Here is a 16,452-nt window from a genome sequence, read left to right as displayed (position 1 = left end):
AGCTCCACCGTTGGTTTCCTCCCTCCGCCGGGTTCAGAGCAGATGCAGTTTCCCCGAGCACCCTCCCCCTGTGGCTCTCAGCCAATCACAGGCCAGCAGTGCACAGGTATATGGTGACCAATCACAAAACAACTACAAAAAGTAATAAGCATGAGTGCATTTTTTTTTCAACGCCTTATTACCCAGAATTTTTTCAAAACAAAGCTAATATAAAATTATATAAATATATAGTTAAAATTGTGTATATTTATTTATTTATTTATTTTATATGAGAGAGAGAGAGATAATATTCTAAATAAAATGTTTAAATTGAATAATTACTGTTCTATTTTATATATATTGTTTGCGGTTTTATATTATTCAATAATTTATATTCATTTATCCTTTTTAAAGTAATGTTTAATGTATATACACACACGTTTTATTTTATTTTATTTTTTGCCGACAATTTTTTTGCAGATGTCACACTTGACTGTCAAATGCAAAAAATAAAAATAAAACACATCACTATATAACTCACATTTATAACTTATATTAATAAATAAAATAAATGATAACTCATATTAAAAAATACATGTATGATATTAAAAAAGAATTTAAAAAATCCCTCAATAGAAAATTAAGATATGCATTTAAAATGAATGACTAAATATGAACTATTGAAAAATTGTAGTAATTTAATAATTAAATACGCAATAGTAATTTTTTCTATAATTTTTATTTTCTTGATCATTTCTTGGTTATCGATGTAAACTTGTTTTAATGGTGTAAACTGAAACTGGCTCTAAAGGTTAATGAATATAGCTCTGCTTCATTTACTAAAGGCAGGTATTTTTTAATTAGATACTAAGTCTATCTCTCGGTTAATAAGTTGAGCGCACGTAACGAGCTTTGAAAAGTTTATTTCTCATTTTCTAAATGTTTTACTTGGCCGTTTAATTAAATGTTGTTTACAATTCTGGTTTCTGCTCGTTCCTTACGGCGTTTGTGAAGAGTTCATCACAGGTTTGAGAAGCAGTGAGAACAATCGGTGTTTATTTGAATAAACCTCAGTGTTAATGAACGCTCAGCTGTGTGTGTGTGCGTGTGTGTGTGTGTGTGTGTGTGTGTGTGCGTGGGTGTGTGTGTGGTGATTATGCTGCTGAAGAAGAGGGTGTTTTTAATGAGGAAGAGGCGAGACCCACACACTCTTTGACCTTACACTGTTTAATAAAGCACTTTAATTGGTCTGTGTGTGCATTGTGTGTAGCAGTTCCTCATTTTTTGTCTGTTATTGAATAATTCAGTAGCCAGCGTTGTATTTCTAACACTAGAGATGATGTGTGTCTGCACTAGTGACAGTTCTCAACTCTAAAGGTTAATAAGAATAATAATGCGCTGTGTGTGTGTGTGTGTGCATGAGATATAATAATATTAAGAATAAGTGAACAATTGAATGTGTCTGTTTGACTAATGATTACATTTAGTGTTAGAGAAATGTATTCATATACAAATTTATATTTATTATATAGTATAGTATACTGTTTTGTGATGCAATTCATATTTTAATAATATATTTTACACATAATATACACTGTGTGTACATATGTGCATGTTTGTAAATTATTTTTAAATATTTTTCATTTATCTGCAAATTTGGATGAAAATCATTAGTTTTCAATTATATTAAAATATGAATATTACATAGTTTCGTTTTTAATGGTAAAGCCATTTCTATTTTATTTACTTTATTACAATCTGTTGTTTCTTACTATGTATTATCAAATAATTTAATATTATTAATACAAATAATACATTCATAAAAGTAACATTACATTTATTCATAACCGTTCGGAATTAAATATTAAAAAAATAGTATTAAATGTGTGTATATGTAGTTAAAAATGTAGTTAATACATTTTTTTTATATATATATATATAATGCATTTTGCTGCATAACAATTATAATTTAAAATAGCAAGTAATATTCTTTTAATTTTATGTATTTATGCATGTGGTGTTTTTATGTAAAGGTTTTTATTTTACACATAATTTTACTGTAGTTTGTAATTTAGTAATTATTATTTTTATGCGTCTTACATCTCATATTTTTGTAATACACTATATATTTTAATTCACATTTATTTGAATGTACTGAAATCTGTAGTATGCGTTGTGATTTTCAGCTGTTCCTCCGCCTCCCCCTGCTGGTGGCGTAATGATGATGCAGTTGAGTGTTCCTCCCAGCCAGCAGCCAAGAGCCCCGTCCCCACTGCACTGGAAACACAACCGCTACTACAAAACCAGCAGCGACCTGCTGCCGCAGGACACCACACAGGTACAGTAACCTGCGTCACGCCCCATGTGACCTCATTCTCACATGACACAACATCCGTAACCTTTCTCTCTCGCTTTCTAGAATAATCCACAGCAGCTGCTAAGCCCCTCCCCCTCTCTGGCTCAATCTCAATCGCCAGCTTCCACCCATCAGGCCCATATGAAGGGGCCTCGTCCGGGCCACGCCCCTTTTCCCATCATGCCTCAGTTGTCCCGCGCATACGCTCCAGGCCAAGGTGGGTCGATCAGAGTGCATCCACATTTTTATTTTTATTTATTTTTGGTACATTTTGGTATTTTTGTTCTGTATGTTTATTCTTGTATATTTAAGGTACTTTTTATATTTTGTTAGATTTTGCATATTTTTGGTATATCCTGTACATCCTGCATTTTTTTTCTTTAGTTTTTTTTTTCTAAATACATTTGGTATAATTTTGGTATAACTTGTAGGTTTTTTGGGATATTTTTTTTTTTTTTTTTTTTATAAAAATGTGTATATATTTAGTTTATTTGGATCATTTCCAGTATATTTTTGTATTTTGTTAAGAAAAAAATTGTATATCCTGGTTTTATATTTATTTCTATATTTGATATGTTTTTTAATATATATGTTTGGGTATATGTTGTATATTTTTGGTATAGTTTAGATAACACTGGTGTTGGTGTGTCCACAGGTGATGGCAGGTATCCTCCTCTGATTGGGCAGCCCCTTCAGTATAACCCCCCCATCAGACCCCCACTAATGCACGGCTCTCATGTGGTCAACCACCACCATCATCATCATCTTCATCACCACCAGGTTGAACACACACACACACACCCACACATACACAGTTGTCACACTCACGATCAGGTGATCTAACGACATTCATGCACATCTAGCATCATCTTCATCTCCATTGTCACGTTAAACACGGGACTTTCTCGTTCTTCATGCACATTGGCTTACGTTCAGCTCTGTTGTCGTGTCTCAGGGTCCTGTGGCTGTCCGGCACGGCATGCGCAGTCGAAGACCCGCAAAGAAATCACTGTCTACTGACATGAGTGCAGGAGAAATGGGTATGAAAATCTGAACTATGAGCATACAGTTAGATAAATACAGAGTCCTTGATGCCTAAAAGACCAAGTTTACAGCTCATTAAAAAATATCAACTTTGAGGACATTCCTAAAATGATTTTTATCAGGAACATAAACACACTGGGTGTGTGATATTGAATATTTAAAACATATCCCCAAAAATGTTGTGGGATTTTTGCCTTGTAATTTAAAGTTTAGTATCAGAGTGTCATGAAAGATGTTTTAAAGGTGACATATCATAAAACTCTGACTTTTTCAGGTTTTAAGTGCTATAATCAGGTCCCCGGTGAATCTACCAACCCAGAAAAAGGTTAAAAGATTAACACGGTCATTTTGTTTTGGTAAGCTTAGCGTCTGAGAAAACGAGCGCGTCTGATTGCGCTACTCTAGTGACGTGGCAAAAGGATCTCATAATAATATTACCAACCCTCAATCTCTTAAGTTTTATACCTAGGGTGCTTCAATATCATTTTGCAAGTGACAACGGTGTACCAGCTCTAATGCCATGGTGAAAGCTTGAGCAAAACATGCTAAAGGTTTTGTCTTTGTCTGCACAGACGAGAATAGTGCTGCTGCCACACAGATCTAAAATGAACATGTGATTCATTTCCCAACTGTTTACCTTCACAGACATAACCGACTGTTTTTGTAACTCGTATGTGTTTTTTACATAAACTTGTGTGTGAAAGAACTTAGTTTAGTACTCTAATGCTGCTCAACAGCCGCTTTCTGTCCATGTGCTTCAGATGTGTGCACCCAGAAAACCATTTATCAGAAGTTTAAATTAATATGGTTTAAAACGCATGATAAACGTGATAATCAGATAATCAGAACAAAAAAACAGATGTTTTTTTAGCAGGTACAAGCTGTTATGAGGCAGCTCTGCTCTGGAAATGTGGGCTGGGAGCAGCAGCTCATTTGCATTTAAAGAGACAGGCCCAAAAATAGCGTGTGTCTGCCTCCACTCAAAATAGGCATTTCCACAGTGATATGATAAATGATCTGTGGGGTATTTCCAGCTGAAACTTCACAGACACATTCTGGGGACACCAGAGACGTGTATTACATGATGCAAAAAGGGGCATAATATGTCTCCTTTAAGAGCATCTTTTAAGCATGTAAACATGTATGTGCTGTGTATTGTTAAATAGCCTTTATATAATTAAAAATATTTTAATATAGTAATATAAAGGAAAATCCCACGTTCTGTAAATCCATAAACTAATTTAGATTTTATATATGTATATATCTGTTTGTGTGTGGGTTTGTTTTATTAAAGTTTTTTCCTAAAACGTAATATTATGTTTGAACTGACTATTCCTTTAAATTGAATATTATTAGTTTTCCATTACGCTTATATTATATTTTGCATTATAATCAACTCTTTCCCCGCCATTGACGAGTTATCTCGCCATTTAAAAAGACAGCTTTTCATGTTTTCACTGTTACACACACGGGGGCGCTATTATACATCCTCTGAATGAGTACAAAACCTCCCAAACAAAAACATACGTGGACAGGACGGAGAAACGAGCGATCTCTTATGTAAACGGATGCGTATTAAAAATAATGCGATCATCAGAAATAGACAGCATATAAATGAAAACTGCATAATTTTATGGAGTAACTTATTGATCCAGGAAGTGTTATATGTCTGTGCAAGCTTTGGAGGTGCTGATCGAAACGATTTACTGGATTATTATTATTTTTAAGTATATCTTTATTTCGGTGTATTGCGTATTCAAATATTCATACAGCAAAATATAGTGTAGGCCATCAAATTTTATGGAAAATTACCAAAATCGCTGAGGATGATTTTGTTCAACAATGCTGGTGGAGAAAGAGTTAAGTTTATGCATTTAAAATTTAATTAAACCATGTTTACTTTTGAATAATTGCAATAATAATAAAGATATGAATATAAAAAATAAGATAAATTAATTAAAAATTATTTATTTCATATTTATTTATGAAAAAACTGTAGGTATTTTATTTGTTTGTTTATTGGAGCTCATCCTATATGTGTACACTAATGAATAATAACATAAAAATTGAAATAGATTAAATGTTGTCATATTTAAATGGAAATAAATCTTTTGCTATGTTTAAAATGTATACAAATATATATATTAAAAAAACATGCTATTACAATACTGGTATTAAAATTGGAGTGTAATGTAAATTTAATGTCTGGTAATAAAATGTATGTTTATAATATGCAATCGTAATAATAATAATAATAATAATACCCCAAAAAATAACAATACTGAACATTTTTGTAGTTAATCGAAATAAGTTCATGCATCACTGTGACTTTTATTAAGCATGATCAGTTTTTCACTAAGATGTTTCTGTGTGTCCAGACACCGGGCGTGTTTTGGAGGTGACCGATCTTCCGGCTGGCATCAGTCGAGTGGAAGCGGACTCTATTCTGGCAGAACTGAGTAAAGTTGGTGCTCTCATAAAGTGGCTGCCCAAACCTCCGTCCCCCAGCCAATCAGAGGGAGCGGACGTTACGAACTCTGAGCCTCCCAAACTGCCCCCTCACGACCTGGCGTCCACGTACACCATCCTGGCCTTGTTCCCGTCGAAATACATGGCACAGCACGCGCTTCAGAAACTCAGCTGCTCCATCGCCAAATTCAAACTGAGAACTAGCAAGGAACATAACGAACAGCACACGCTCGCCAGATCCAGCTCTCAGTGAGGCCACGCCCCTTCCCCGCTCTCCACCAATCACCACCATTGCCTCAGGCTCACTTCCTGCCATTTCAGTCACACCCTCGTGGTTTTGTTTCTTTTTTCGTCTTTGTTTGATTGTTTTTGCACCACTATGGCTTGATCAAAACGGGTTTCTTTCAAATGGGGTTTTCACGCTAGTTTGTTAAAAAAAAAATAATGTTGTTATTTTTTGTAGTTAAATTGTTCTTTCACGGTTTCAGTTATCTAGCTTTATACACACAAAACCAAAACGAATTCAAATGAGAGATGTTTGGCTTGTTTTCTGTTCATCTTGAATAGATCAGGATCGCAAAACTGAAACCGAGCATGTTGTTTGGGTTTTTTAACGCGAATGTCACATCATACGAAACAATTTTTTTTTTTCTTAAATTGAAATAAACAAGCAAACATGCTACAACTGACCCATGAACATGAAGACGGGACACAAGGGAACACTTTTCGACCTGTGCCTTTGAGCAGGGACGCACTGTTTACGCCGAACAACGACAAAGCCAGAAAAACAACGTCCAAAAATGTATAATTTATACTGTAGACGAATCCAAATAAGCAAGTCTTTTTTTTCTTCGTCCGAGTGTCGTCTTGGTTTTTTGGCTCTCCAGTATATGGACTGAGTGTTTTTGAATTTTTAACTTAATTTAAACGATGAAAACGGCGCAGCTGCCAAATGGAAGGTTTTATCTCTTTCTCATTTTCTGTCTTGGGGACGATGGACAACAGGTTTTTAGGATTCTTATCTCATTAAAAGTCACTGGAATAAAAGTTTGCACTCTCTCTCACGTCTTTTCCCCCTTTTTCTCTCTCTTGCATTTTTTTTCCCTCCCTTATTTTATTTTCGTTGCAAGATGTGTGGACTATGAAAGGCTGTAAAATGTTTTGCTGGTGCAAGTTGTTTTTATCTCAGTTTGAAACCAATAAATGTTTACACATAATGGTTTTCCCCCTCTTTAACATTCTTATTGACTACAAACATAAAAAATACATATTTCAAATATATATTTCATCATTTTACATAATGTGTGTGTGTGTGTGTGTGTGTGTGTGTATATATATATATATATATGTATTTTACTCCCAATTTTTTAAAAAGTTGTAAAATATATATTTTAAATATACTTAATAAATCTTGATTTTAAATTTAAAAGATGCATGGAATCAAAAAATAAGTATATTTAAAATATATATTTTACAACTTTTTAAAAAATTGGGAGTAAAATACAAGTTAAGCTGTTAAATGACATGAATTGTCACAATTAGGAAATGTGTATATATATACGCATTTAGTTATTTAAACGAAAAACAAAAATATATATATTTATTAAAATTTATATATATATATATATATATATATAAACATATCACATATCATAAATACATTTCAACTACACTTTTTTTCTTTTTTTAAGTTAAACCTTTTTTTTACTGCATTGTGTAAATGAAAATGTTAAATTGTTATAATTGTATTGTTTCTTTTATGAAACTATAAATCTCGTCAAAACTGAGTTTTTATATATATATATATATATATATATATATATATATATATATATATATATATATATATATATATATATAAAACCTCTAAATCAGCGCATCAAGTGAAATATGAAAGGTTGTGTTGGCCGTGTCTTTCTCGTATTAAATGAGAATAGTTGTAGTTGTACATCTGGTCAATCTCCACTTCCAAAGGCCCTCAATGATATCTGATTGTGAAGCTTCTATTTTAGATCCTCACAAAATGTGTTGTTCTTTTAGAATTAATTGTTTCCCGTAGATTTGATCAATTCTTGAAGAGCAGAAAAGGATCTTAATTCAGTCCATAAATGTGTATATTTGGCACATGTGTCAGATCATTTCTGAAGAAGACAAGATGAGTTGACATTGACAAAATGATTTGTTGCTAGACACCACTGTCCAAACTCCAGTTAACTAAGTGGGGAGAATCAATGAATGAATCAATTGTATTAATTTATTTTACATTTGAAATTCGATTAATATAATTAAATAATTAGCTAGTTGCAGTACATTAAACAGTCCGACAAATCCCACATTTTTCTAAAATCACCCAATTATCAGAGATGAAAAAAAAAAACAATAAATAGACATATTAATAGAAATTAAGGCAATAGCAGAAAAGGACTCATTTTATAAATGGGTGTAGGCCATGCGTGAATGAATGTTTAACTGCGTCTTATTTGCTAAATAAAGCATAAACATATAAATAAAGAAAAAAAACATCTGAATAATAAGAAACCAAATTAATAACATCAATATAATCATATTTCTGTGTGGAGTTTCTGATTGTTGTCGAAGCTCCTGATCTCCTGACCCTCATTCCCAGATCCCGGTTGATCCGTGAATGACGGGTGTGTTTGAAAGATTATAAACGTTCAAACAACGTTACCACAGTGAGATGATAAAAAAAAAAAAACACAATTATTATATTTTAATATTATTATTATTATTGTTATTAAAATTGTGACACATTATACCCAAAATATCTTCATACAGTGGACTACTAGTAAAACTGATGAAAATTCAGGACCAAAAATTATTCAGACACTTTGACCAGACCATATTTTGCTTACCATATAAGTGTTTTTCTTTAAATGCTGATGTGACTTTTTTTACACCACAAACTGAACAAAATTAAGTATTTTTTGGTCATTTTTCATAAATTGGTAATATGTAATTTTGTACTTATTATAATATAATACAATATTATTATAACAGCTGTTCAACTGAACTCATTACATATCTTTCTATTAAAGTTATCTGACATTATTAGGATTAATCTGGTCGGACTCGTGAGTTCTTGTCATATTTTATTACCATTTTCTAAATCATAGCCAATTCAATTCAAGTTTATTTGTATAGCGCTTTTTACAATATAAATCGTTACAAAGCAACTTGACAGAAAATAATGTTTCTACAATATTTAGTAGTAGCTAGTAGTTTGTGCACATTTGACAGGATTTTAGAAAAAAAAAATAATAATAATACAAGACGTAGTCAGCTAGACGATGAACTATCAATATTATTAAGTTATTATATGATTCAGTCACACATTTAGCAATAATTGTTAGTTCTGTTTGTTGATTCAGGGTCAGCATCATCTGGGGTCCTCTGAGGGTCAGCATCATCTCTTCTCAGGTGTTCTGGATCCAGACTGGAGCTTGTTTAAATCCTAGTTACCACGGGATGTTAAAACATCGAAAACATAGAAAGAAAATAGAGACATCATTAGCATAGCTGCTGATCCAACAAAGTAAAATTAGTTTAACCCAAGCTAATGAATAAAAATGCACCTTTGATCAGATGCAACTACACTCACAATTAAAAAGATACATTATTCGAATGCTTGGTGAAAGAGATGTGTTTTTAATCTAGATTTAAACAGAGAGAGTGTGTCTGAACCCCGAACATTATCAGGAAGGCTATTCCAGAGTTTGGGAGCCAAATGTGAGAAAGCTCTACCTCCTTTAGTGGACTTTTCTATCCTAGGAATGACCAAAAGTCCAGCGTTTTGTGACCTTAGGGTGCGTGATGGGTTGTAACGTGGTAGAAGACTAGTTAGGTACGCAGGAGCTAAACCATTTAGGGCCTTATAGGTAAGTAATGATAATTTGTAACTGATACAGAACTTAATAGGTAGCCAGTGCAGAGACTGTAAAATTGGGGTAATATGATCATATTTTCTTGACCTGGTAAGGACTCTAGCTGCTGCATTTTGGACTACCTGTAGCTTGTTTATTGACGAAGCAGGACAACCACCTAGAAGTGCATTACAATAGTCCAGTCTAGAGGTCATGAATGCATGAACTAGCTTTTCTGCATCAGAAACAGATAACATGTTTCGTAGCTTGGCAATGTTTCTAAGATGGAAGAATGCAGTTTTTGTAACATTGGAAATATGATTTTCAAAAGACAAATTGCTGTCTAATATAACACCCAGATTTCTGACTGTAGAGGAAGTAACAGTACATCCGTCTAGTTGCAGATTGTAATCTACAAGATTCTGTGTAGTGTTTTTTGGTCCAATACTTAGTATCTCTGTCTTATCCAAATTTAATTGGAGAAAATTATTGGTCATCCAATCTTTTACATTTTTAACACACTCTGTTAGCTTAGATAATTGGGAAGTTTCATCTGGTCTCGTTGAGATATATAGCTGAGTATCATCAGCATAACAGTGGAAGCTAATTCCGTATTTTCTAATAATATTACCAAGGGGCAACATGTATATTGAAAATAGAAGGGGACCTAGGACGGATCCTTGTGGCACTCCATATTTTACTGATGATAAATGAGATGACTCCCCATTTAAGTAAACAAAATGGTAGCAATCGGACAGGTAGGATCTAAACCATCTTGGAGCGTGCCCTTGAATACCTGTATAGTTTTGTAATCGATCTATGAGTATATCATGATCTATGGTGTCGAACGCAGCACTAAGATCAAGTAAGACTAGAAATGAGATGCAGCCTTGGTCTGACGCAAGGAGCAGGTCATTTGTAATTTTAACAAGTGCATTTTCTGTGCTATGGTGGGGCCTGAAACCAGACTGAAATTCTTCATACAGATAATTTTTATGCAGGAAGGTGCTCAATTGAGCAGACACAACTTTTTCTAAAATTTTAGACATAAATTGAAGATTTGAAATAGGCCTATAATTTGCCAGTACTCTAGGATCTAGTTTTGGTTTCTTAATAAGAGGCTTGATAACCGCCAGCTTGAATGGTTTTGGGACGTGACCTAAAGATAACGACGAGTTAATGATATTGAGAAGCGGTTCTTCGGCTACAGGTAACAGCTCTTTCAGTAATTTAGTGAGTACAGGATCTAATAAACATGTTGTTGGTTTAGATACAGTGATAAGTTTATTTAGCTCTTCCTGTCCTATGGTTGTAAAGCACTGCAGTTTATCTTTGGGGCCGATGGATGAAACTGAAGTGTTAGACGCTGTAGAATCTACATTCGCTATTGTATTTCTAATGTTATCTATTTTATCAGTGAAGAAATTCATAAAGTCATTACTATTTAACGTTGGTGGAATATTTGAATCAGGTGGCATCTGGTAATTTGTTAACTTAGCCACTGTGCTAAATAAAAACCTAGGATTGTTTTGGTTATTTTCAATGAGTTTGTGGATATGCTCTGCCCTAGCAGTTTTTAGAGCCTGTCTATAGCTGGACATACTGTTTTTCCATGCAATTCTAAAAACTTCTAAGTTAGTTTTTCTCCATTTGCGTTCAAGACTACGAGTTACTTTCTTGAGAGAGTGAGTATTACTGTTATACCATGGCACAGTACGTTTTTCTCTAACTTTTTTCAATTTGACTGGGGCAACAGCTTCTAATGTATTAGAGAAAATAGTGCCCATGTTGTCAGTAATTTCGTCTAATTCATGTGTATTTTTGGGTACAAATAGCAGTTGAGATAGATCAGGCAGGTTATTTGCGAATCTTTCTTTGGTGGCTGGAACAATAGTTCTGCCCAGACGGTAACGCTGCGACATATAGTTAATATCAGTTATACGGAGCATGCACGATACAAGGAAATGGTCTGTAATATCATCACTTTGAGGTACAATATCTATAGCAGTAAGATCGATTCCATGCGATATAATTAAATCTAGTGTATGATTAAAACGATGAGTGGGCCCGTTGACATTTTGCTTGATTCCAAAGGAGTTTACCAGTAAACGCAAGTCCTAATGTATCATTTGCATCATCAACGTGAATATTAAAATCTCCCATGATTAGCGCCTTATCAACTGTAACTAGAAGGTCTGAGAGGAAATCTGCAAATTCTTTCAGGAATTCTGTATAAGGCCCTGGTGGTCTATACACTGTAGCCAGAGCAAGAGATACATTAGATTTCTTTTGCATGTCTGACAGAGTAACATTTAGCAGAAGTATTTCAAAAGAGTTAAACCTGTATCCTGTTTTCTGGGTAACATTGAGAATATCACTATATATTGTTGCAACACCTCCGCCACGACCAGTCTGACGGGGCTCATGCTTATAACAGTAGTTTGGTGGAGTCGACTCATTTAGACCAAAATAATCATTTGGTTTTAGCCAGGTTTCAGTCAAGCAGAGTACATCAAAACTATTATCTGTGATCATTTAATCTACAATAACTGCTTTTGGTGTGAGTGATCTAATATTTATGAGCCCAAACTTTAAAAATTTTTTTTGTTCATTTACTTTACATTTTTCTGGTTTAATTACGATAAGATTTTTTCTAGATCCTACATTATATTTATGTTTTGACCTCACTATTCGGGGAACAGACACAGTCTTAATAGGTTTTACAGCGCAAGTACTTTTAGCATTTAAGCGGGTGGAACAAAACTCGTCATAATGGTTATTTGAGAATTGTCTTACTAGTCACATTGGCTTACTAGCAAATAAACGGAGAGAAAATTTGAAGGTGTCTATACATTTTGGTTTGACTTAATATTTATAAAGTGTGTGTAATTTAATGTTGTCTTATAATATTTTTCAGTTTAACCCATGAAGACCCAAACAGGTTTTTTTTAAATATCTGATTTTAATATTCATAATTTTTTTTTTTAAATAAAAGGAAATATAAATTGATTATTATTAATAATAAATAACCATAAAACACTACTTGTCTCCTTTCTGAGACGTCAATTCTGCCCCTTTTTGCTATCTCTGGACCAACAAAAATTTACTTTTAATTCGGAAATGAATTTTCTTCAGAAACACGTGGTCTACATCAAAGAAGGCGCGTATAGTTTTAAATAAGAGATCAAAACCATTCTAAAAAGGTGTCATTCAAACGAAATAGATACACTTGACTATAGTGCAGAAAACAAGCAAGTTACATTAGAGAGCAGTGACCATCAGACCGTATATAAATATACTGTAACTCCTCAGAAGACCACCAGAGGACGCCATTGTACTGAGCCATAATAACTGTTAACTGCACACTAAACAATGGCAAACATAATGAGAAACTGCAAGAGTTTCGTGCAGTTTTTACTGCCATGCCTGCATGACGTTGCATGTTTCATTAAAAACAGATATGTTGTGTTTTAATATATTTTGTGTAAAATAATATTAATATCTTAACCTTTGACCGCACAATCGCATAACTCACGATGGAAATCGACTACAGTTTACATTTATTCTGCTGTATACTGAGCGTTTTGACAAATGCAGTCATTTTTGGAAGCTGTATGGTCATTTTTTATCATTGTGCTATTGTCTGTGTTCATGCAGTTAAGACAGTAGGTGTTGGATACAAACGACCTCATCACTCAAAAGTAATAATAGGATTTTAATACCTCATTTAAAAATGTCAGCAGTTTTGTGATTCAAAGTCATCTTTGTATATTCGAAATATACACTTTCTGATTTACACTACAGTTATCCATTCAATAGCATCATAAATTAATAAGACTAGTGTTTATATGAATGCTAAGTGTTTAAACCTCGGTTCCCTGGTTTTCTGTCATGTAATTGATGCCAGATGGAGAATTTGTCAGGACAAAATATGGGGCAGCGGCTCTGTGCCAGTGGAGAGTCAATGTGTGTCCTGCATAAATTAGCCCACAAGCCAGTCTTGCCATTATAGCAGGTGTCAGGCAAGATGTTTGCATGGGACCAGATCGGAAAAGCAATGTTTAGGGCTCAGAATAATCGGTTTGGCCCAGGACGGTGTCCACAGCCTTGATTTTTTCAGGGTTGAAGTGCTGTCGGTTTGGATTTGATGGATAATTGTGTCGTGCTGGTGGCTGTGGGCCTGGAGGAAGAGGAGGGGACGAGGGTGTGATAACAGACCAGCTGTCTGTACACGCTCCTTTCAGTCAGAGAGAAGGGTTTCTGCATGCCCAGACATGTTCACCTGATACTCGCTGTGGCCAGCCTAATTCACTTATCACTGTCAATGAGAATAGAGACAATTAAATAAAGAATTATAACTGAAACTACACCACAAACCCTTTTAATAACAATTATGATAGATGGATGGATGGAAACTTTTTGAATTGTCCAGCTATAAGCTCTAAAGTCTGCCAGGGCCGAGCATATCCACAAACTCATAGAAAATAATTAAAACAATTCAACACAGTGGCTAGATTAACTAATAACCAGACACCACCCGATTCAAATATTTCCTCAACGTTTAATAGTAATGACTTTATGAATTTCTTAACTGATAAAATAGATAACATCAGGAATACAATAACAAATGTAGATTCTACAGCATCTAATAGTTCAGTTTCATCCATTGCAGCCAAAGATAAACTGCAGTGCTTTACAACTATAGGACAGGAAGAGCTAAATAAACTTGTTTATTAGATCCTGAATGAGTTGTTATCTGTAGCAGAAGAACCGCCTCTCCATATTAACTCACTGTTATCTTTAGGATACGTCCCAAAACCATTCAAGCTAGCGGATGTTAAGCCTCTTATTAAGAAACCACAACTAGATCCTAGTAAACTGGCAAATTACAGGCCCAAATTTTAGAAAAAGTTGTTTCTGCTCAATTGTGCTCCTTGCTGCAAAAAAAAATAAATAAATAAAGATCTCTATGAAGAATTTCAGTCGGGTTTCAGGCCCCACCATAGCACAGAAACTGCACTTGTTAAAATTATAAATGACTTGCTGCTTGCGTCAGATCAAGGCTGCATCTCATTGCTAGATTTACTTGATCTTAGTCATGCGTTCAACACCATAGATCATGCCATACTTATAGATCGATTACAAAACTATACAGGAATTCAAGGGCAGGCTCTAAGATGGTTTAGATCCTACTTGTCCAATCGCTACAATTTCTTTTATTTAAATGGGGAGTCATCTCATTTATCGCCAGTAAAATATGGAGTGCCACAAGGATCCATCCTAGGTCCCCTTCTATTTTCAATATACGTGTTGGAAATATTCAGGGTTCAGACCCACTCTCTCCGTTTAAATCTAGATTAGAGACACATCTCTTTGGCAAAGCATTCAAATAATGCATCCCCTAATCTTGTACTGCAGTTATATATGATCAAATGCACATTATTATTCTTTAGCTTGGGCTAAAAAAAAATCAGTTTTGTGTGGTTGGAACAACGGCTTTATATGCTTCTCTGTTTCTGCCACGGGATTTTCAAACAGGATTTACACAAGCTCCAGTCTGGATCCATATGTGTGTGTGTGTGTGTAAGAGATGATGCCAACCCCTCAGAGGACCTCAGATGATTTTAACCCTGAAACAACATACAAAACTAACAAATTTTGATTACAATATATAATAATAATTGCTGTTACTGTTCATCATCTGTTTGATTACCTCTTTGATTTTTCCATACATTTCTGCCATATGTACATTAACTGACATAATTAATGATAAGGTACTACGAAATATTATAGAAACGTAATTTTCTGTAAAGCTGCTTTGCAACAATTTTTATCATGAAAAGTACTCTACAAATAAACTTGAGATAGATAGATAGATAGATAGATAGATAGATAGATAGATAGATAGATAGATAGATAGATAGATAGATGGTGAATCTGTCATTGTAATCAGTGTAGCGCTTTAGCTTGGACAGATAATGACTTGTAGCTTGACCCTGTTGACCTTTGACCCTGCTCCCACAGGGGTCACATGTCAACTGTCCACCTTACTGTGGGACACCAGAGGCATCTCGCTCACAGCTGTCCACTAACATGCATTTCAGCACACAGAAATAAACCATTATGAATGAATCAATTCATTAAAAAATTAACCACATATAAAACAAAGCTAGGGAATTGACTCTTAATAGAGTCTTCTAGTCATATTTATTTGTGAAAATCTGTCGGTCTGCTCCGTGACTCTCAATCCCCTCGTCGGGCCACTCTTTGTTGCCATAGCGACGTGATGGAAGCCATCCCAGCTATACAATTCTGGGGGGAGGGGGGTAATCATAAGAGCTTTACAGCCGGTGTGGGATACAGAAACACCCCCTGCGCACACACTCCAGTGCTGTTGTTCGGGAGCCTCTCCTTCACTCTGAGGGTCGTTCATCTCACTCAAGGCCTCCAGCTCATTGATATGTTTCTCCATCTCTCAATGTTGAACCCCCACCATCATCCTAATTGCTTTTGTCCATCCAAGGCTCTCGTCATTTCTCCATTTCTTTGACTTCCTCGCCAACATTTTTGTCCCTTTTCAAAACCTGCCGACTCTTTGAGCCGTAGTTCCTCTTTTGTCCTTGTGAAGAGTCATGGGATGTGTGCATGCGGCCTCACGGATGCTTCTGGAGGTCAGAGGTCTCAAATCAGGGACCTGAAGGCGACCAGCAGAAAAACGCACTG

The 16,452-nt window shown here is 34.7% G+C and overlaps 1 protein-coding gene across 10 annotated transcripts in view; it reads left to right on the top strand.

Annotated features, from left to right (window-relative positions):
• The window catches only part of LOC113040192 (R3H domain-containing protein 1-like), a 43,779-nt gene extending 36,709 nt beyond the window's left edge, over positions 1 to 7,070 (top strand). For 8 of the 10 annotated variants that reach the window (XM_026198501.1, XM_026198504.1, XM_026198503.1 and 5 more), the window contains 6 exons: positions 3 to 106; positions 2,166 to 2,317; positions 2,399 to 2,552; positions 2,991 to 3,115; positions 3,291 to 3,375; positions 5,758 to 7,070. In XM_026198501.1, the coding sequence (XP_026054286.1) occupies positions 3 to 106; positions 2,166 to 2,317; positions 2,399 to 2,552; positions 2,991 to 3,115; positions 3,291 to 3,375; positions 5,758 to 6,101 (964 nt within the window). In that variant the 3' untranslated portion in view covers positions 6,102 to 7,070. The remainder of the gene's footprint in view (positions 1 to 2; positions 107 to 2,165; positions 2,318 to 2,398; positions 2,553 to 2,990; positions 3,116 to 3,290; positions 3,376 to 5,757) is intronic. The other 2 variants (XM_026198509.1, XM_026198508.1) reach the window with 2 other exon arrangements.
• The last annotated feature ends 9,382 nt before the right edge of the window (positions 7,071 to 16,452 follow it).

The sequence above is a fragment of the Carassius auratus genome, chromosome 22 (assembly GCF_003368295.1).
Source record: "Carassius auratus strain Wakin chromosome 22, ASM336829v1, whole genome shotgun sequence".
Taxonomy (NCBI): domain Eukaryota; kingdom Metazoa; phylum Chordata; class Actinopteri; order Cypriniformes; family Cyprinidae; genus Carassius; species Carassius auratus.
Note: the sequence above shows the minus strand (reverse complement) of the source record. Positions and strands in the feature narration are given on the sequence as shown.